This window comes from Megascapheus bottae, unplaced genomic scaffold, assembly GCF_031878675.1.
Source record: "Megascapheus bottae isolate mThoBot1 unplaced genomic scaffold, mThoBot2.hap1 HAP1_SCAFFOLD_164, whole genome shotgun sequence".
Lineage (NCBI taxonomy): Eukaryota > Metazoa > Chordata > Mammalia > Rodentia > Geomyidae > Megascapheus > Megascapheus bottae.
In genome coordinates this window covers 190,753-212,137 of record NW_028327461.1, presented here as the reverse complement: position 1 = coordinate 212,137, position 21,385 = coordinate 190,753, and the positions used below count along the sequence as shown (strand labels likewise).

The 21,385-nt window shown below is 42.0% G+C and overlaps 1 protein-coding gene and 1 long non-coding RNA gene across 2 annotated transcripts in view; one reads left to right on the top strand and one right to left on the bottom strand.

Moving 5' to 3' along the window:
• LOC150039813 (uncharacterized) overlaps positions 1–13,433 on the top strand; it is a 38,902-nt gene extending 25,469 nt beyond the window's left edge. The window contains exon 3 of the long non-coding RNA XR_016534221.1: positions 12,749–13,433. This is a non-coding gene — a long non-coding RNA (uncharacterized LOC150039813). The remainder of the gene's footprint in view (positions 1–12,748) is intronic.
• Positions 13,434–15,682: 2,249 nt separating this feature from the next.
• LOC150039810 (phosphatidylinositol 3,4,5-trisphosphate 3-phosphatase TPTE2-like) overlaps positions 15,683–21,385 on the bottom strand; it is a 49,684-nt gene continuing 43,981 nt past the window's right edge. The window contains exons 14-16 of the mRNA XM_090327582.1: positions 21,247–21,339; positions 18,550–18,620; positions 15,683–15,840 (exon numbers count right to left, since the gene is read on the bottom strand). Of these exons, the coding sequence (XP_090183708.1) occupies positions 15,732–15,840; positions 18,550–18,620; positions 21,247–21,339 (273 nt within the window). The 3' untranslated portion in view covers positions 15,683–15,731. The remainder of the gene's footprint in view (positions 15,841–18,549; positions 18,621–21,246; positions 21,340–21,385) is intronic.

The following is a 21,385-nucleotide window of genomic DNA, read 5'->3' as shown; positions in this document are numbered from 1 at the left end:
AGACTATAGCTCTACCACTTGAGCCACAGTGTCTTCGTGAGTTTTTCTGAATAGATTTTTGGATATAAGTTTTCACAGTGACTATTTTGCCCAAGCTGGCTTTGGACAATAATCCTCAAACTATCCTACAACCTGCTCATATGTGTAAAGTTTCTCACTTGTATTTTGCACATTTCGTGGTAAACTTTGATCATATCTAAAAAAAGACCCTACTATAAAGTGTCTAAATGCCAGTCTCACATCTATTTAAACTATTAAACTATACACACTAAGGAGATATAATTAACTTGTAAAATACAGAGAGGATTGGGTGTTACAAGCTGTACCCCTACAATTAAACACTTTAAAGGCAGCATATGTAGGCAAAGACAGTTGTCTCTAAAGAATATCTGTAGTGGAAGTGGGATTGTGGCACAAGGGAAAAGGCAGTAACCTTGACCTGAAGAGCTCAGGGACAACACCCATGCTCAGAGTTCAAGCTCCATGACCTACCAAGAAAATGTCTATAGTAAGGGAATAACTCATTGAGGTCAAGGCATCACATTATACATTTTATAGCAGATAAGTAGTCATAGATGTAGTAATGATAACTAAGAGCTATTTAAGTAGTATGTGTGTGTGTGTATGTCTGTGTGAGTATATGTATGTGTGTGTGTGTGTGTCTTCCGTGCTACAGTTCAGAGCAACTCCTCATACTTGCTTACATGTGGATATGCCTAGATTTCTCCTCATGAGTTATTTTTGGAGGTGGTAGTGCTGGCACTTGAACTCAGAGCCTTTCCCACGTTCTTGCCTGTTTTGCTCAAAGCTGGCACACTCTAAGCGCAGCACACCTTCATTTCCAGCTTCTTTTCTGATTAATTGAAGAGAATGATGGGATTCCTGCCTGGGCTGACTTCCGTGTATCACACACGGAAGTCAGCCTCCTGAGTAGCTAGGATTACAGGCCTGAGCACCAGTACCTGACCACTTAATGCATTTCCTGAAGTAAATAAAAATACCATATGCAGCACAAATGATACCTCCAACTGAAAACAAAACTTAAAATCAAGAGGGAGGGATCCAAGTTCCGAGCAGAAAAGGAGGTAAAAAGTAAAAGGGAAGAGGGGCCGGGAGTTTGGCCTAGTGGTTAAAGTGCTTGCCTAGCATGCACGAAGACCCGGGTTCGATTCCTCGGTACCACATATATAGAAAAAAGCCAGAAGTGGTGCTGAGGCTCAAGTGGTAGAGCTCTACCCTTGAGAAAGTCCAAGGACAGTGCTCAGGCCCTGAGCTCCAGCCCAGGACTGGAAAAAAAAAACAAAAACAAAGAAGTAAAAGGGAAGAAAATGTGACCCGGTGTGACTATCATGTAGTGAGTTCTTACTGGAAGAGGTATGATTGGGGCGCTTCTTTTGTGTCTGAGACACAGAAGCTTTGTCTTTGCATCAAGTCACTGAAGTATAAACATCAGTACCTGCTGGCTTCATGAATGAATAAACGAGACACCAGAAGTTTGTTTCTCATCTTTATGAAGTATAGAAAATTTAAAGTTTAGCCCAGTAGCTCATGCCTGCCATCTCAGCTCCATGAGAAACTGAGATTGAGAGGATGGTTGTAGACCATAGGCCATGCAAGTTACTGAGGCTCCATCTCAACAGAGAAATCCAGCCGTGGCGCCATGCTCCTATCATCTGTGGCAGAGTATGAAATAGGAGAGTCATTGTCCACATACACCTTGGGCAAAAACCAAAACCCTGTCTTAAAATAACTGGTGCAATTAAATACATGTAGCAGTAGAAAATAAAGTACAAAATACAACTGAAGTTTCAGTGAATGATAGAACAATATACATAATAGATTTTAAAATACATGCTTTCTGCAAAAATTTAGAAATTCTAACATTTCCTCATTAGAAAAATTTATTTTCTTCTTTTTGTTGTTCATTGTGGGTCATGGGGCTTGAAGTTGGCTTGGGCACTGTCCCTGAGCTCTTCATCTCAAGGCTACCACCCTACCCTTGGGCCAAGCCTCACTTCCCCTTATCTAGAAGTTAATTTGAGATAGAGTCTTAGGTCCTTTTGTCCCAGGCTGGCTTTGAACCAGATCCTCACATCTCAGCCTCCTGACTAGCTAGTATTCCAGCCATGAGCCACTCTGCCTGGCTTAGAAAACTTTTCTGAAGTTCAGGATGATCTTTTGGGAATGCTCTTTCCAATTTTATTTGTCTACCTACTGTTCAAAGAAAATAAAATAGAGATAAATTGAGCATCAGACATGCACACTTTAATTCCATTTCTGCTCTCATACCAACTCTCCATTCTTTGAATTATATTCAGTTTTGAAAGTATCATCATTTTCATTCATGTAGATTGAATACTTTTTCTGTACTTTTGTTTTTTAATTCCTCAATGTGGTAAATATTAGCATTTTCTTCACACTCCATCCACCTCAAAAGGGGCTGAGATTAAAAGCATGTGCCAACATACCCAACTAACTTCCTTCCTTCCTTCCTCCATCTCTCACTACCTCTCTTTCTTCTTTCCTTCCCTCCTGTTCACCTTCCTTCCTCTTTCCCTCCACCCTCCCTCCCCACCTCTCTGTTTCATCTTTTTTCTTTTGAGACCAGGTCTGAGGGATAGCCTAGTTGGCCTTGAATTCCAGATCCTTCTGTCTCATCCTCCTAGGAGCTGCTGACAGATAAGCTTCACCATAACTGAGCTATACTTACTCTTTCCTACCATAGTTTAGTTTTATTCCTTTTTCTAGAACTCCATATAAATGTAACAATGCACAAAGCACTCTTCCATATGAAACTTCTTTCATTCTGAAAAAAATACATTTAAACTATTACATGAACCCTTTGCATTCTTTTTGTCTTTTGGAATAGTACCTCATTACATTTTATTCATTCATTCTATTCATTGACATCAGGTGTGTTTGTACTTTTAGGCTGTGAAACCTACAACTGTTACAGATATTCTCTCTTTTTCCTGTTTACGGTTGTGTCTTCTTTTTGGTATGCTTAGAGTGAGTGAACTCAGAGGCTTGTGCTTGCCAGGGAAGGTTTAGGGTTGATTAATTTTTAACCAGTTGAAACATACCTCTGGCTAACTTTGGTTATTGTTCAGATAGGTCCTTCCTTTATCCCAGGCCATCCTGGACCTCTAGCCACCTACTTTGGCTTCTTCCAGAACTGGGATGACAGGCATGAGTCACCATGCCCAGCTATTTATTGTTGAGATGAGGGCTTGCAAGCACTTGGCTTGGTCTGGCCCTGGACAGAGATACTCTCAATTCCAGCCTCCTGAGTAGCTAGAATTAGAGGTGTGAGCCACTGATCCTGGGCTACACAGTCCATAGAAGTCTTGGTTTAGAATAATACTTGCATTTTCTCAGGGAAAAATTCTGGAAAATCATTACTAGCTCATAATGTTAATTTTATGAAAATGTCAGATTTTCCCAACATTACATCCAAAGTGATGTATGATGTTCCAATTGCTCTATTCCTTGGTGATCCCATGTGGTTTTGGCTTTTTAAATTTTATCTTTCCTACTAGAAGTGTAGTGATTTGGGTATCACATTTTAATTGATGATGGCATATATTTATTTTACACTTAATACTGAGCTTCATAAAAATGGAGGCAATCCAATGAAGCCCAGTATATATAGCATATACAGTATGAATATGATATAAAGCTAATTAGGCTTAGTAGTGTGGGGAATTGGTAACATCTGTATGTGTGTGTCTGTGTAGAGTAAGGCTAGAAATCTGAGGCTCAAATGCTTGGCATTTGATTATGACTGGTTTTGTATCACAACACTGGAGCATCCACTTTCTTGCTTTTTACTGGTTAAGTAAAGATAGTGGTCTCTTGTATTTACCTGTCTTGGGTAGCTATGAACCCTAAACCTCTGAGTCTCCTGTGTATCTAGGATTATACCTATGAGCTACTGGCATCCAGGTCTATCAGCTTGTGATTTCTTTCTTTTATTAATTTCACCCAAATGTCAAAGGAAAATATATCACTTACAATTAGGACTACTCAGATAAGATACAGGAGGTCAACACATGGGTAACTTTAGTAATCCTTATCAAGCTTCTGTATGATTTATATCATTTATATGAGTACTACATAATTTGCTCCTTTTAGCTCTAATTTTGGAAACATTTTAGTCACTTATAAACAAATTGATTCCTACTCTTAAGATTTGTGTTTGTTTATTTTGTTTGGCTTTGGTGGGGTTTTTTTGTTTTTGTTTTTTGCCAGTCATGGGGCTTGAACATGATGGCTTTCTCAAGGCCTTCTCTCCACCACCTAAGCCACAATACCACTTCTGGTTTTTACTATGTATGTGGTACCTATGAATCAAACCCAGGCCTTCGTGCATGGTGGCCAAGCACTCTACCACAAGGCCAAACTTCTGGATCTCTTTCTCTTGGTTTTATAAATTTTTAGCTATTTCAGGACAGGGTCTATTGAGGGTTAATTCTCCCCTGCTTACAGAAAACCTTTCTGATGTCCTCTGTTTTGTAAGGTTATCACTCGCCTGCTGTATGTGTGAATAACAGGTAGTTGCCTGTCGTGCCTTTGTGTATTTCTACCTCAATGCCAAGCCCTTTTCTGAACACATTTGAGTCCTCATATGCTAGGCATAAATTGGTAAACAGGGGAGGGTGGGATATGAGGCCTTGGGTTCCTTGACTGGAAACCTCCTTGCTCTGCTCTTTGGGTAGGGGATGTGCTTGGGAGCTTTGGGAGAATGTCCTGTCTTCCCAGTCACGCTGCTCCCTTCCACACATGGTAGGACTAGGCAAAGTTCAGTTCCTCAGGGCCCCTCAGGCCTATGGCCTTCCTTGTCCTATGTGAGGTGCAGAACCCCACATGGGTCCCCCTGGCCCTGGCCCCGGAGTGGGGGCCGTGGTAGCCAGGGTACTGCTCTACCACCTGAGCACCCGCTTGCCTGCTTTCCTTCCTTCTTGCTTGCTCATCTTTCTTAATTTTTCTCCAAAGACTAGGTCACAGGCCCTGAGTTTAAGGACCAATAACCACACACACACACACACACACACACACACACACACACACACACGCACACACACACAGTGGCCAGGAGCATGCTGGATTCCTGTGATGTCTCAGATGTCCAGAACATGTGGCCCAGGGAGCACGGCACCTCCACTGCATAGAGGACCAATTTGGACCCCTCTGGTCACCTTGGACTCCTGCCCGATTTTGGCCATGTGCTCACTCATGTCCCCAGGTGAGACCTAGGTTTCCCCTAGAAAAAGGCTAAAATACCAGATGTATAGGCTTGGATGTCCGAAGCTTATAATTAATAAACAGGCAGCAAATGCACCTGTAATCCTTGCTTCTTGAAAAGCTGAGATCTGAACACTGGAATTCCAAGTCAACCTTGGCAATTATATCAATAAAAACTCATCTCTCCGATTACCCATCAGAAAACAGTAAGTGGTGCTGTGACAGAAAGTGGTACAGCACTAGCCTTGTTTGAAAAAGCTCAGGAACAGGGTTCAGGCCTTGAGTTCAAGGCTGTTTTGACCATAAAGATATGAAGGTAGAACAGGGGGTAATAATGTGAAAATACTAACATAATGAATAGGATGGGAAAATACTAGAATAATGAATATATTATGAAAATACTAGATGAATATGATGTGAAAATACTAATATAATGAATATGATTAGAATGAAAAACAATGGGATGAAATATAGCTAAACTACTTCTAGAAGTATATTGTTAATGCCAACTTGTATCTAAAGGCATATGGCCATAAGAGATAAAACCACTAGAACAGGGAATGTGGCAGTAACGATGGAAATGGCCAGCATCCAGGCACATGGGATAGAGTAATTGCAAATGGCTAAGAACCAGACACCTTGCCATAGGTCAAAAGGTAAGAACCCATCACACCCCTGGGCACAACTAATTGAAAAGAGACTTTTCTGGGCCCTAACCAAGCAAAATAAACAAGAAGGAGTTTGGGCCAGAGAGGAACAGCCAATGCCCAATATAACCAAAAGACCAAAAATGAGGGTCAGCAATTTTTCTGGCCTTAACCAAGACTGTGGTTTGAGGATCTTTGCTCTACTGGAGCTACTCTTGGGCCGAGAGGACTGATGAGGACTGATGGGGCCCCAGAGCTCACACCATGACAGGACTGGGAACTGCATCTACCAACTGACTGGCAGGCCCTGTTTGACTTAGAAACTAAGAGATGTCAGAGTGGTGGGTCCAGCATGTGCACTGGATAGGCAGGCTAGAATTAGGCAAGTTAGGACTAGAATACAGGAACTGGGTTAATTCTGCTAAGCTATGTTAAATCAATAAACTGTTGGTGAATTATGTCCCCTTCTCAAGAGAAAGGCCCATAAGAAAACAGAAACAAAAACAGAAAATCATCAGAAGATGGTTGCTCGTGCCTGTAGTCGTAGCTACTCAGTAGGCTGAAGACTGGGATTGCAATTTGAGGCAGGCCAAGCAAAAAAGCCTCTGAGACTCTGATATCCAATTGACCAGAAACAAAGCAGGAAATTGCTGTGGGTCAGGGTGTAGAGTGCCAGCCTTGAGTGTAAATAGGTAAGGGAGAACATGAGGCCCTGAGTTCAAATACCAGGCCTTGGGCAAAAAATAAAATATAATACAAAACAGCCTTTTAATTGCCTGTAATATCTACCTTACTGTTGTCTCTGGGTTCCTTCCTTTACTGCTCAGCCACTAGTAGTCCAGTTTGCTTGTAGTAGCTTTAGGGTATGGTGTTGAGAAGATGGTACCTTACCCGTTATTTCTTAGCTTCAGATGCTCCCAACTTTCCCTGTTGCTCGGTGCTCAGAGAGCCCTCCTCCAATCCAGGGCCTAGGAGAGACCTAGACCACAAGACCATAACCGCAAACATTTAACACAGCTTCCCTGGGTTAATAAACAAGAATAGGCTCTGGCCCAGAGCCATTTGTGAGCACAGGTATCTCTGAGCTAGCCAGACAGAGACTTGGACTAGAAACAATGGAGCCCAAGGATTCTGGCAGATTTTAAAGCTCTGGAGGGGGAAGGGAAAAGAAAACCCACTTCTACTGAAGGAAGCTGAGTGACGAGGGAGGGAATGCAGAGAGGTCATAAAGCTACACGTTATAGGCAATTGAACAGCTATAAATTTTTTAAATTCAATTTACATTCTTTCATTTTTCTTACTGATCATAGAAAGATGATATGCAGAGGGATTATGTCAACAGTCAGGTCATGTGTATATTGATGTTGAAACAGTGGCATCCATTTCCTCACTATCTCCTAGTTTTTTCCTCTATCCCCACCCACAAGTTTTTGGTTTTTGCCAGTCCTGAGGCTTGCCCTCAGGGTCTGAGCTTTGTCCCTGAGCCTCTCTGTGCTCAAGGCTAGTATGCTACACTTGAGCCACAGCATCACTTCCAGCTTTTCCTGAATTGTTATTGGAGATAAGAGTTTACAGACTTTCTTGCCAATGATGGCTTTGAATCATGATCCTCAGATCTCAGCCTCCTGAGAAGCCAGGATTATAGTTTAGATCCACTGGTGCCCAGCTCCCACCTACAAGATTTGGAGATTATTTTCAATATAATATCCAGAGAATACCACTGCTGCATTTCTCCCACCATTCCTCCCCCCATTCTTCCAAGGATATAGAATGAGAACACCGGATGAAAAGAAAGGGGAATAAAAAATGTGAGAGGCCAGTAGTTCACGCCTGTTATCTCAGCTGCACAGGAGACTGAGGACTGCAGTTCCAAGTCTGCTAAAGCTGGAAAACCTTTCAGTTTCTCACATCTAATTAAACACTAGAAAATTGGAAGTAGCATTATGACTCAAAGTGGTGGGATGCCTGCCTTGAATGAAAAGCTTAGACAGAGGGCCCAGGCCTTGAGGTCAATCATGCTGACATACGAGAAAAAAAAAGAGAGAAAGAGGAAAGGAAAAAAAAAAACAGCCTCGTCTCTTTTTCCTGATGATCAGTTTGCTATTATTTTTTATGAAATCTTTGTGTGTGGTATGTGTGTGTGTGTCGGTGTGTGTGTTTGTGTGTGTGTGTGTGTGTGTGCCTCCATATGTGCATATGTTCATGACTGTGTGTGTTCGTACTAGGGTTTTAAGCAGAGCCTTATGCTCTCCCTTAACTATTTCTACTTGAAGCAGAAAACTGATAAGCCAAAGCTCCACTTCTGTCTTTTTTCCTGGAAGACTGGAGATAAGGTTCTCTTGGATTTGATTGCCCAGGCTGGCTCTGGATCTTGATTCTCACATCTCAGCTTCCTGTGTAGCTAAATTACAGGCGTGAGCCACCTTGTGCTGGACTAATTGAAAGTCCTTGTTATGTTCTTTTTTTTTTGCCAGTCCTGGGCTTGAGCTCAGGGCCTGAGCACTGTCCTTGGACTTTCTCAAGGCTAGAGCTCTACCACTTGAGCCTCAGCACCACTTCTGGCTTTTTTTTAATGTATGTGGTACCAAAGAATCGAACCCGGGTCTTCATGCATGCAAGGCAAGCACTTTAACCACTAGGCCAAACTCCCGGCCCCCCTTGTTATCTTCTGGATTAATGAAAGGAAGAACCATATGGGCCCAGGTTTGAAATCAGAAACCCAGTCTGAAACTGTCTGCACCATTATTGTACCTGAAACTGGGACTTTAGACTCCAGCCATCAAATCAAGGAGCCCTACGGACAATAGGTCCAGCCACTCTCCTAGAGAAGCCAAATAAAGTGATATGGTGAAGTGTGGGTAAAGGATATTTAGTTTATAGCAGGCTTAGGAAGATAGCACTACTTCTTCAGCTGTCTTCAGAGGTACAGATATGGATTTTAGGTTAAATAGGGAGGCTTAGGGGAAGGCAGGGAGAAGAGCTTGCATACAAAAAATAGTCCCAAATCCCACGGTGGCCTGGTTGACCACTAGTGAGCTCAGACATTGTCCCTAGAAGAATTCCAGAGAAGCTGTTATCACTTATTACAGGAACAAAACAGGGACCAAATTATCTCCTGAGATTTGGGCCATTGGTTTTCAGCTGCTAAGACGCATCTTAAGGCTGTTGTTTCCACACAGGATGCTTCTTAGGGAGTCTTTATTTCCTCCTGGTGCCCAAAGGTGATTGTGAAAGAATGCAGCACAGAAGAGTTCAGATCCAGATAGGAGGCCATTCCGTGAATTCACAAAGCCTGGCAAAAACATCTACAAGGTTGCATCTTACATACCAAGATGTGCTTTGGATCTAGTAAATCTGTTCCCTGTTCACTTGGATTTAGAGTTTGTGACTGAGTGGCACTGGGGACAACTGAGACCACATGGAGGCTAGGACAGTTATTGGCCCACAGGCTCTGGAACAGAGAGGGACAGCAGCCTCCACATCCAATCCCAAGAATCACACACATGCTCCCTGCAGTGTCTCTAGAATCTTCCAAAGACAGACCTTCAATACCTAGCATTTTGCCCTATGCTAAGGGGGTCCCCCTCTACTTTGGGCAAAGAAAACACAGCACCTGAGCACCGCACAGGGATCTGCCAGACCCACACACAGCTGACCTCTGCCTCCTGTCACTACCCTCCTCTCCATCATCCTTTTAGAGAGCATTTATAAAAATTTTTATTGCTTTTATAAAGCTGAGATACAAAGGTGTTAAGTTGCAAAAGTAGCTAGGATTATAGGCAAGACACATAGTACTTGTCTTGCTCTCTCCCTATTTATGATTTTGCTAATACTGAGGCTTGAACTCAGGCCTTTGGCATTGTTCTTTTGCTTTATCTTTCAAGGGGAGTGTGCTTTAGTACTTGTGCCACAGTTCTACATGTGGTTTTTTGTGGTTAATGACATATAAGTCTCGTGGACTGGTGTTTCTACCTGAATCAGCTTCCAACCACAATCCTCAGATCTCAGCCCCCTGTGTAGTTAGGATTATTGATCCCTGGCACCCGGGAGAGCAAATATTGTCAGTGTAGCATGGATGAGCAGAAGGGAGAGCACCTCTTTCTCCCCTGGGCTGTTGTGTGGCCACCCCGGGAAGGTAGGCTAATGTGTGGTGTTCACCCGATGCCAGGGCAGCGGACTGCCCTGACTGCAGAAGCAGGGGGGCTTCTAGACAGTACATTTTGGCTACTGCACGTGGGAGTAGGTACTTCTGGCATGAAGAAGGTGGTGGCCTTGGCTGACGTTGCACACACAGTGGGGCTCATGAGGAACATCCCAGAGGATGATCCCACCCCAGTGTCCTCAGTGTTCAGGGGACACCCCACAAGAGGGTGTGCAGCAACAGAAACCCATAGCTCAATCAAGAGCCTGGTCAGGAAGCCACAGAGACAGGACTTCAGAGAAGCAAAGCTGTGAGTGCCTACGTGGCAGTGCCCCCTGGGTTGGAACTTCCCTCCTCTGAGCCTCAGTTTCCAAATGTCCAATATGAATTTCCCCGTTGCCACATTGTAGTCTTTCTGAGGAAAACTACATGAGGTAGTCCTTGTTAAAACTTCAGACAGCCAGGTCATTGTGTCTCTTGTCACTAATCCTAGCTACTCAGGAGGCTGAGATATGAGGACTGTGATTGAAAGCTGGTACCGAGTCAGTGAGACTCTTATCTCCAAGAAACAACCAAAAATCTACAAGTGGATTTGTGGCTCTAGGCACAAAGAACAAAACTTGAACCAAAAAAATATAAGTTTAATGCCCGCGCCCTGAGTTCAAGTCCCAGGACAGTCTCACAGGCAAATACAAACACACACACACACACACACACACACACACACACACACACACACACACACCCAAAACATAACAAAAATTAAATAAAGCACAACACTCCTCACTACTATAATTGCCTACCACTAGTCCTCCTGCTATCCAGCTCCTCTGACTTTGGCCTCTCTCCAACCCCAATACCTGTGACAGGAGCTCCCATTCCAACTGCCAACTTTGGCTCTTTGCAGCTGGCCAGACAGGCAAGACCATGGGAGACAAGTAACGTAAGAAGACTGTGTTAACAGCACAGTAATCAAAGTATGTCTAGTTCTTGGAATTAGCACATGAATCAAATCTTATTCTATCAATTGCATGCATTCTATGCAATATTGTGTGAATAAACTGGTGGTTTGTGGTGCCTGTGTGCGAGAGTACGTGTGTGTGTGTGTGTGTGTGTGTGTGTGTGTGTGTGTGTGTGTGTGTGTGTGATGATACTGGGTTTGAACTCACGGATTGTGTGCTGTTGCTTAGCTATTTTGTGCAAGGCTGATGCTCTATCACTTAAGCACAGGTCTACTTTTGATTTTTTTATGTGGTTTACTGCAGAAAAAGTTTGATGGATTTCCCTGCCTTGATTGGCTTTGAACCTTGATCCTCTCAGCTCCACATACTAACTAGCCAGGATTATAGGTGTCAGGTACTGGGGCTCAGATTTGGTCAGATGTTAGTAAATGCCAATCATGACTTTACCAAAGGCCAGTAGGAGTCTAAACGTGATACTTATGGGAAGGTTGTCTGAAAAGGACATTTCCAAGAAGTATTTGTGTGTGTATGTGTGCCTGGTGCTGGGGATCAAACCTAAGACCCAGCACTTGCTAAGCAGAGGCTGTGTCAGTGTACCACTGGGAAGCCTAAGTTAATATTGAAGTTGTATGAACTTCAGCAAAAAGGTATTTTTTAGCAGGCCCCACCGGAAGGTCACTCTGAACTAACTCTAAACCAGCAGAGATAGCAGTTTCAAAGAAAGTAATAAATTACAGCCTACTCCCAGTGATTTGAGGCCCCAGGATAAAATAACCATCGAAACATCCTGTGATAACCATTGAGATACCCTGGCCAGCTGCCCTTCAGCTGCCCTGCAGCTCGGCACATATCCCCTAGCACTAGCCAATCAATTAATAATACATCAACCCTGTGAGCTAACCCTATAGAAACCATGTACAACAGGAAGTCAGGCCTCTCAATTCAGACCTGCTGTGTCAGTGTCGGTCTTGAGTCCAGGCTCGAGCTTGCAATAAGGACTCTTGTGCTCTTACATTGGATTCAGCTCCTTGGAGGAGACCCTGAAATCTGGACCATGTCTTCAGAATGAACAATTCAATTTTCAACAGAATTAACTTAGGTTTGGTCTACAGTCTAGACAGTAGCCATAAACCTAGAGTATCTTGCTATCTAATAGCTTCACTTGTGTCTAAGTATACTGTGCAAATAGGAGTAGCAGCTAACATAACGAGCACTTGCTTGAGCCAACAGTTTCAAGGGCCTTGCAAATGGAATAGGATCTGTTACTGTCAACTGTTTATAGGAGAATTAGGGGCCCAGTGAATTTGACTGAGAGAGGCCAGCAGGGAAGACTGAGATCAAACATGGCAGTCTAGTTCCAGATCACAGGCTATTAACCACCACCCTGGTTTAGTTCTAGGTATATTTTATATTTTAAGTTTTTGTGTGTGTTTGTGCTGGTACTGGATGAATGTATTTTCCTTTAGCTGTTTTTGCTCAATGCTGGTGCTGTATGACGTGAGTCACAGCTTTCCTATCGCCCTTTCATGGTTTATTGGCAGTCAGGCTCTCAGGGTCGTCTCTCCGGGCTGGCTGTCCACTGTGGTCTTCATAGCTGAGCCCACTGAGCAGCGGCCAGGAATCATGATATATTCTCGTGTCCCTCAGCTCAGTTCTTTGGGCTGCTGTATAAATTACTATTGTTGTCTTTTCACCTAATGAGAAACTTGTACAAAATTTAATTTTAAACAACAAATTTTCCCTCCTGAGTCCAGGTGCATCAGCTCCGGTGGGTTTGTGGTTCAGATAGACATGGCCGAGTCCAAGAACCACACTACACACAACAGTCCAGGAAATGGCACAGAAATGGCGTCAGGACACCCAGATCACAAAGATACGCATCTCTGAAGGGGAGGACCCCAAGTTCCTGAGGAACATGCGTGTTGCTAAGAAGCACAACAAGAAGGGCTTTAAGAAGATGAAGGCCAACGATGCCAAGGCCATGAGAACGTGGCCCAAGGCCATCAGACCCTGAGAAGCCCAAAGCAACAAACACAAGTTCCACAGCAGGCTACCAGCAAGCTCCAGCAACTTGCCTACATAGCCCACCCCAAGCTTGGGAATCACATCCATTCCTACATTTCCAAAGGTCTTAGGCTCACCTGGCCCAAGGCCAGGGCCCAGGCCTTGGCTAGGGCACAATCCAAGGCCCAGACTCCAGCTGCAATGCCAGCTAAGGCCCAGGCCCCAGCTCCTAAGGGTGCTCAGGCCACAGCCTCCTAAGGGTGCGCTGACTCCAGCCTCTAAGCTGGAGGGCTCTGTGAAGGCCCCACAGAGAAGACCTTTGTCTGCCAGTGTGATGACAGGTGAACTGCTGTGGCTCCCTGGCTGCCATCTAGAGGGTGGGGTGTGGCCTGTGTCAATTCTACCAATAAACCTGAGGCAGGAAGACAAAAGTAAATCAATGAATAAATAAATAAATAAATAAATAAATAAATAAATAAATAATGTTTTTTTTTGCCAGTCCTGGGGCTTGAACTTAGTGCCTGAGCACTGTCTCTGAGCTTCTTTTTACTCAAGGTTAGCTCTCTGCAACTTCCCAGCTTTTTGCATGTATGTGTGATACTGGGAATTCCAACCCAGGGCTTTACATGCTAGGCAAGCACTCTACAATTAAGCCACCTTCCCAGCCCACAATTTTAATTTTATACTGTAGTCCATGACAACAATTTAGAAATAAAATATGTTTTGTAGTTAATTATGTCATTTAAGTTCCTTTCTGCAGTTAGCAACAGAAGACAAATTTAAACACACACACACACACACACACACACACACACGTACACACACAATTTCTTAAGATACTTAGCAGAAATGGAGGAAGACATTTCTAGTGGAAATTTATGTGAAAAATTCAATAATATCATTTCTGATTGGCCTTTTTGATTCTCTTGGTTTTTGCTCCACAGCTGTCCATCATTATGGTACCAAGTGAATAAGAAAAAATAGAGAAAGCTATTCCCTTACTGGCATGCTATCCAAGGTATTAGATTACTATGTTGGGTGTAAATCCTGAATTTGTTACTTTACTAATTTTTTGATATATCTAATTGTCCAAACTTCTAATTTCCCAGGAAAATAGAAGTAATGATAGCACTTGAATTATGAGGACTAAATGAATTTACTATTGAAGAGCTTCTAGGCACTGGATTTATTATGTTTGGGCTCCATAAATGTTACTATTTTTAGAATTATCATGAATAACTCTCTAAAGTAGCTACCGAAGTATACTAATAACTTTGCTCTTCTATGATATTGAAAAGTCTATTTTCCTTTTTAAAATTTGTGTGTGCACGTGTGTATATATATGTATGTGTGTGTGTGTGTGTGAGAGAGAGAGAGAGAGAGCAAAAGAGAGAGAAAGAGAGGGAGAGAGAGAGAAAGAGAGAGAGAGAAGGAGACAGAGAGAGACAGAGAGAGGGAGGGAGAGAGAGGGGGAGAGCCCATACATGTGGGAATGTACCTGGGTATGTGCCCATTATGTGCTTGAACTCAGGGCCAGGGCACTGTCATGAGCTTTATGGCTCTAGTGTAGTGTTCTAACACTTAATCCACTTCTTACTTTTTTGGGGACGTGATTAACTGGACATCTGAATCACATACATTCCTGACCAGGCAGTCTTTGAACTGGGATCCTCAAATCTTAGCCTTCTGAGTAGCTAGGATTACAGGCATGAGGCATTATCTCCCAGTTGAAACATCTTTGGAAAATCTTTTCTGCATTACATTTAATTAGTACATTATATTTAATTAGTGGTTTCAATCGAACATGTCACTTTCTGAGTGCAATGCATGTTGATCCATGCCACGCATTTTTCCCAATTTCTCCCAATCTTTTCCATTTCTCAAGTTACCTAGGTCCATTTTGATATAAAATTCCTCACTCTTCCTCTCTCTCTGGATCAATCTGATGTAGGGCATCTGAGCTGTTTCCTTAACATGGTTGTATAGTAATTAGTGCATCAATGAACATGGAGGTATATAAATATATATATATATATATATATATATCTTTATTGTATACTGACTTTCAATCTTTTGGATAAATTCCCAAGAGGGTTACTGCTGGAACATAAGTAGTTCTAAATACCTATCTTACCTGAAAACTCTTTTTAAAATTTAAAGAGCTTGTAACATAGTGTATTGGAAATAAATTATTTTCACTATAGACTATTAGAGGTAGAATGATGTAAATTATATGAATATTTTTCTAGCAGTACTTTTTTTTCTGCTGGTCATGGGGTTTGAACTCTGGGCCTGGGCACTATCCCTTTGCTCTTCAGCTCAAGGCTATTGCCCTGGCCCTTGAGCCAGGGGCCACTTCCGGTTTTCCTAGTGGTTAATTGGAGATAAGAGTCTCATGGTCTTTAGTACCCTGGCTGGCTTTGAACCCAGATCCTCAGATCTCATCCTCTTGTGTAGCTAGGATTACAGGAGTGAGCCACCACTCCTGGCTTTTTTGTAGCAATTCTGAAAAATGGATACACAGGGAAGAAAGAAAATGAGTTGAGAGAAGAAGGCCAGTAGTTGTGGAGACATACAATTGGTAAATTCATAAACTAGCCAATTCAAGATTATGATGTATGTACATATGTATACATGCATTGATGAGTTCATAGAAACATACACACTCTGAAGAGAGGTTACTATTACCAATATATAATTTATTTAATAAACATACAGAATATAGTGTGTTTGTCACTGAAAGACTTCTTCAAAGAATATATCTACAGCAAAGTCTGGACGATAAATGTTCCATGTCTTTTCTTTATGTGGATTGTCCAGGTCAGCTCGTGTTAAATAAAGTCTAAGGACAGGAAAAAAAGTCATTACATTTTCTTTTAGGGCTTACAGTATGTGATTGTAGTTCTTAATGTACTATGTTATTTCTCTTCTCGTTTTTTTGCCCTTATGGTTTTTCTCATGTTGTTACTGTGTGTGACTTGCTACCTGGTATATTGTATACACATTTATTTGTTTATTTGAAACAGGGAAGGGAAGGGGGGAAAAGAGAGGACTGGGAGGTGGAGGAGGGGACAAAAGCATGAGAAGGGGTACAATTATATGAGAAGTAATGCACCTACTACCTGACGAATATAACTGTAATCCATCTTTACATTCTCCCGACATTAAAACAAGAACAATAAAACCAAAACAGAATAGTCATCCAATAGCACACCCTTGTTTACAAAGAGACTTGCTGGCTGCAACCAGGATTTAAGTCCTACTTGTCTTCACTACTTAGCTCATTCTGCCTCTTTGGAATGACATAAAAGACCTTAATCTTCAGAAACAAATTGATCAGTCACAACATGCCTGTTAGAGAATTACTGACACCCACATTGAGCATATTATCTAAGTGTTTTGTAAAACTTTTTAAATTTCATTTGTCAGGTAGTAGGAGGTGCAGGTCTTCTCACACATTAATACACCTTCTCATGTGTTTCTCCCTGTTTCCCTCCACCCACCCCCTTCCAATCATGTTGTTTCCCCCATTTCCCTACTTCAAATAAACAAAGAAACATATATTCTAAGTGTTTATAATTGACAAAAGTTACCAAGGGGCTGGGAGTTTGGCCTAGTGTAAGAGTGCTTGCCTAGCATGCATGAAGACCCAGGTTCAATGACTCAGTACCACATACATAGGAAAAGCTGACAGTGGTGCTGTGGATCAAGTGGTAGGACTCTAGCATTGAGAAGGCCAAAGAACAGTGCAGAAGCCATGAGTTCAAGCCCCAGGACTGTCACAATAATTACCAAGACATAATTGGGTGTATAATGAAACCTCGTAATTAAATAGTGGTCTGGGTTTTTTTTTTGTGTTTGTCTTTGTTTTCGTTAATGTCAGTAGTGGGGTTTCTACTCATGACCTTGAGTTCTCAATAAACTTTCTCTGCTCAAGCTGACCCTCTCTTACTTGAGCTCCAATTGCATTTCTGATTTTTCAAGGACTCGTTGGAGATAAGTGTGACATAGACATGCCTGCCCAGGCTAGCTTCAAACTGTGTTCCTCAGATCTCAGCCTCCTGTGTAGCTAGAATGACAGGTCACTGAGCCACCAGTGCCCAGCTATATCGCCCTGAATCGGTGAAATGATGTTTTTGTCTAAGCCACAATCTCATCAGTGTAAAAAAGATTTATCAAGCAAGGAAAAAATGATACCAATTTTCCAGAAATGACTACAAAAAGGAGGATCCAATGTTCTTATAATCTCCAATGAGATGATGGTGGTGGAAAGGACAAAGCTATCCTTTAGCAAGAACCAGTTTGACAAGAAGCAACAAGTAAACACCCTGCCTTTGTCGAGGACTTTGCTCAAGAGACAGCTGGACACGTAGGAAAATGGATAGAAATTTTCCTTTAAATGTAGAGTTTACTCTTTCCAAAATCAAATTGTATGTGAGTTACAAATCTGTAGAAATGAGGCTTTCTTGCTGCTGTCTTAATAGATTTGAGGTATTATCAGGCCCAGTTCAGATTTCAAGAGAAGTCTGGCACTGGATGTAACCAATACTATCCAGCACCACTTCTGGCTTTTTCTATGTATGTGGTACCGAGGAATCAAACCTGGGTCTTTGTCCATGTTAGACAAGCACTCTACCACTAGGACAAACTCATGGCCTAAGGTCTTCATTATCCCCCCCCCCCCCTCTCTCTCTCTCTCTCTCTCTCTCTCTCTCTCTCTCTCTCTCTCTCTCTCTCTCTCTCTCTCTCTCTCCCTCTTGGTGGGTCATGGGGCCTGAGTGTTGTCCCTGAGCTCTACAACCCAAGAATAACACCCTACCCTTAACCCAACCCCTATTTCCCTTTTCTAGAGGTTAATTGGAGATAAGAGTCTCAGGTCCTTTAGTGCCCAGGGTGGCTTTGAGCCTTAATCTTCAGATCAGGCTCTTGAGTAGCTAGGATAATAGGCCTGAGCCACCTCCCCCAGCTCCAAGGTCTTCATATATATCCTCACACTTTTATGAGGACATGGCAACAGTCATTTCTGCCTTGATATGGATGATCTAGAAAGTGTTTTTCTTTTTACCACCACAGGTCAATACTCCTGAAAACTGAGTCTTTGTAGGTTCAGGAATGAGTTTCTAGATAAAGTAGTAGGTTCTTAGCAATAATACATCATTCAGTCATGAGGAAACCTTTTCAAAGTGGAGGTTAACCAAACAATGCTTTTGAAATTGTTAATACTTCTCAGGCCTTAAAACTTCTGTCCTACATGGAAATGTGCCTACAGCAGAAGAAAGCCAGCTAAAGCCTCCCTAGACTAATCCCACCAATCATGATCCAATAAAGTGACATTCACCTAGACCTTTCTATATTCCAGGAACCGGGTAGATGTACACGTCGTGAGAGAACTTGATCATTACTATGATCTGGGTAATTGCCTCTTCACTGACACATTGCCTTGTGGTAGGGGATAGGAAATGTTTGCTTAAGCAATTCTTTATTTTTGTAGAAAATGAGCTTAGTATAGTAGGCAAAGGAATTGCCAATCTGTCTTACAATCTGTCCTTACCTGTTCTTCTCTATGAGAGATGTATGGAACCACATGAAGAATGCACAGTCATCATAATAGTTTGGAAGCTTCTAAAAACACATGATTAAAGAAAGAGGTGATTTGTATAATAAAATGGATATCAAAAACTAATAATTGCATTGGGGTTGACGTTCCTTCCTTCTGCCTTTTTGTGTACATCAATTGCAACATCCTATCTATTACAATGTACTCAGAGGCTTGAAGAGAATACTTTTTCATTAAAAATATAAAGGATCAAAATTACTACAATAAAATAGAAAACAAGTGTTCAGTTGGATTTCATTAAAAGACATAATCAGGGTGAAAAAATGTAGCACCAAAATAGAGGGAAACATAGGCATATTTTGTATCTGGATGGGATCTTGTATTCACAATATTTTTAATTCAAAAACTAATGTCTGAAAAACAAAAGCAGATGCAACAAACACCAAGGGTTTGAGCATATACTTCAGTTAGTCAGAGAGTATACCCCAAAGGTGGCAAGCACATGCAGAGCAGAGCTGGACTTCTACTGTCTCACCCACTAGGATCACCAACAAAATTCAGCAAAACCACAGACCACTGGAGTCCTCAGACCTTGCTGACACAAATGCCAAATGGGAAAGCAATGGTAGAAAAGCAACTGTGGGTTTCTCAATAAGTTAAACATAGAATGACCATTTGACACCAATTCAACTTCAGGGATGTTTTATATGATAAATATAGACAATGATCTCTCAATCTGATTAGAACACCACTAAAGAATCAACTAAAGACCTATGTTTACACACACACACACACACACACACACACACACACACACACACCAAACATACTGTGGTGAATTCTTCATCCTTTCTGTTTGCTCTGCTTTCATTTTGACTCTGTTAGGCTGGAATACCAGAAGCAGGGCACAGCCACCCCCAACAGTTTCCAGTCTCTGCTACCTCTCAGTTCCTCAGTGGGAATGAGCTAGACACCTGTCTCATGCACCCAATTTCTAGTGATCACCTGTCTATGTGACAGCAGATACAATGCACTTGACCTAGTGACTCCATACTACCAGGGACCTCTGAAGATATGTCATAGTGACTACTTGTGTTACAGCACCTTGGACCACAACGAAACCTCCCATGGAAAACCTGCTAAGGGCACACCTGGCCCCCAAGAGAATGTTATTTGCTTCTAACGTTGCCTTGTGTCCCTCCACTGGTCAGGTATCAGTTTTCCCTGGATGGCTCCCCTCCATCCACTGGCCCTGCAATATGTACTGCCTTTCCCTTCTCTGTCATAAACTGCTTCTCTTATTCACTGTGTTGTGTTTTCATGCTTTGTTGGTGACTTATGTAATAAGCATATACAACCTGCTCTATTCAGGGTTTTCCTAGAGTGATTAATTTGGTAGAAAGTCAGACAGCAGCTATAGGTCATCTGTCAGTACAAACAAGTTTCCTGTGAGGAGGATCCATGGTCACTAGTGGGACAATTAGACATTAAGCCACTCCCCACCAGGGTAAACAATCATACTGTGAAAGACACACTGTACAGCATCCACAGCCATTTCACCTGGAGCTCCATCACAACAAAGCTGGAATGTATGGTCCTGTCCAGAGACAGCGTCCTTGAGAGTCAGCCCAAAGACATAGAACTCACATCTATTTCCATAACTGACAACTAGTTTGAATAATTAGGCATCAATATTGGTGATGGCTAGCTACACAAGAAGCTGAGATCTGGAGGATCAAAGTCAGCCATGGCAAAAAGTAAAATATTGTTTCCACGTTAACCAGCAAAGAAACAGGGATGGAGGCATGACTCGAGTGATAGATGTTTAGCCAAGCAAGTAAACCAAGCAAAAATCCAAACCAAAGTATGGCCAAAAACAAAACAAACCAGTAATCAATAATTTCCTCATTTTTCACAAGCATGCCATCCCATCTTAACCCTTAATAATCACAAAACTAGCTCTCATCAAGACCCCCTGCACCAGGGAAAAAAACCACAGTGTTTGTTTAGAGACACTAGCTAAGCAAGAATTCACAGTGGTTCTGTTATCCAAGGGGAAACATTGAAATGGAGAGACTTCCCAGGTGGTCACTTGCTTCAACATTCACATTCACATCTCAGTCCCTAAGACTGCTCAGCAGTGAGCAAGCAGGTAATGAAGGAGGGCATACAGAACACATGGAAGTTCTTACTGAGAGTAGGAATAGATGATTTCATAGAAAATCATTATAGTCATATATGACACTCAGACATGACATGTACGGCTGATCCATTAAAATTACACAGTTATACTAATGATAGCAAGTCAATAGATAATTATGGACAGGAAAGTAAAATCTCCCTCACATTTGGTAAACACACTGATCATGACGTGTTTAAAAGATAGACAACATAACTGTAATTACTCTTATGGAAAGTCAACAATGTCGGTTTCTTTTTAGCATCTTTGCTTTCATACTTTTCTCATTTGATAAGTAACAGATATCAATTGCTTACAATTCAGAAGAAAGTGATCAGAAATATTTTAAATATATACAAGAAATTCTGATGACTTTGTTTTGTGTTTTCCTCCCCTTCCCGAGACATGCATTTTTATCTGTCCTTTATATTTTAGGGAACTGCAGCAAAGGAAATTGCAAACCCAGACCAAACAAAAGAGCAAACAATCATGCAGGATACTTGAGGACTCACCGAAGAAGAAAATTTTACTTTTATATCATCACATAAGTCCGGACAGTTGGGCACCAAAAAGATTGCTCTATTTGTATCAATATCATGGACAACCTGTCAATGAACACATGGAATTAGGAACTCAAAGTGTTGCCAGCGA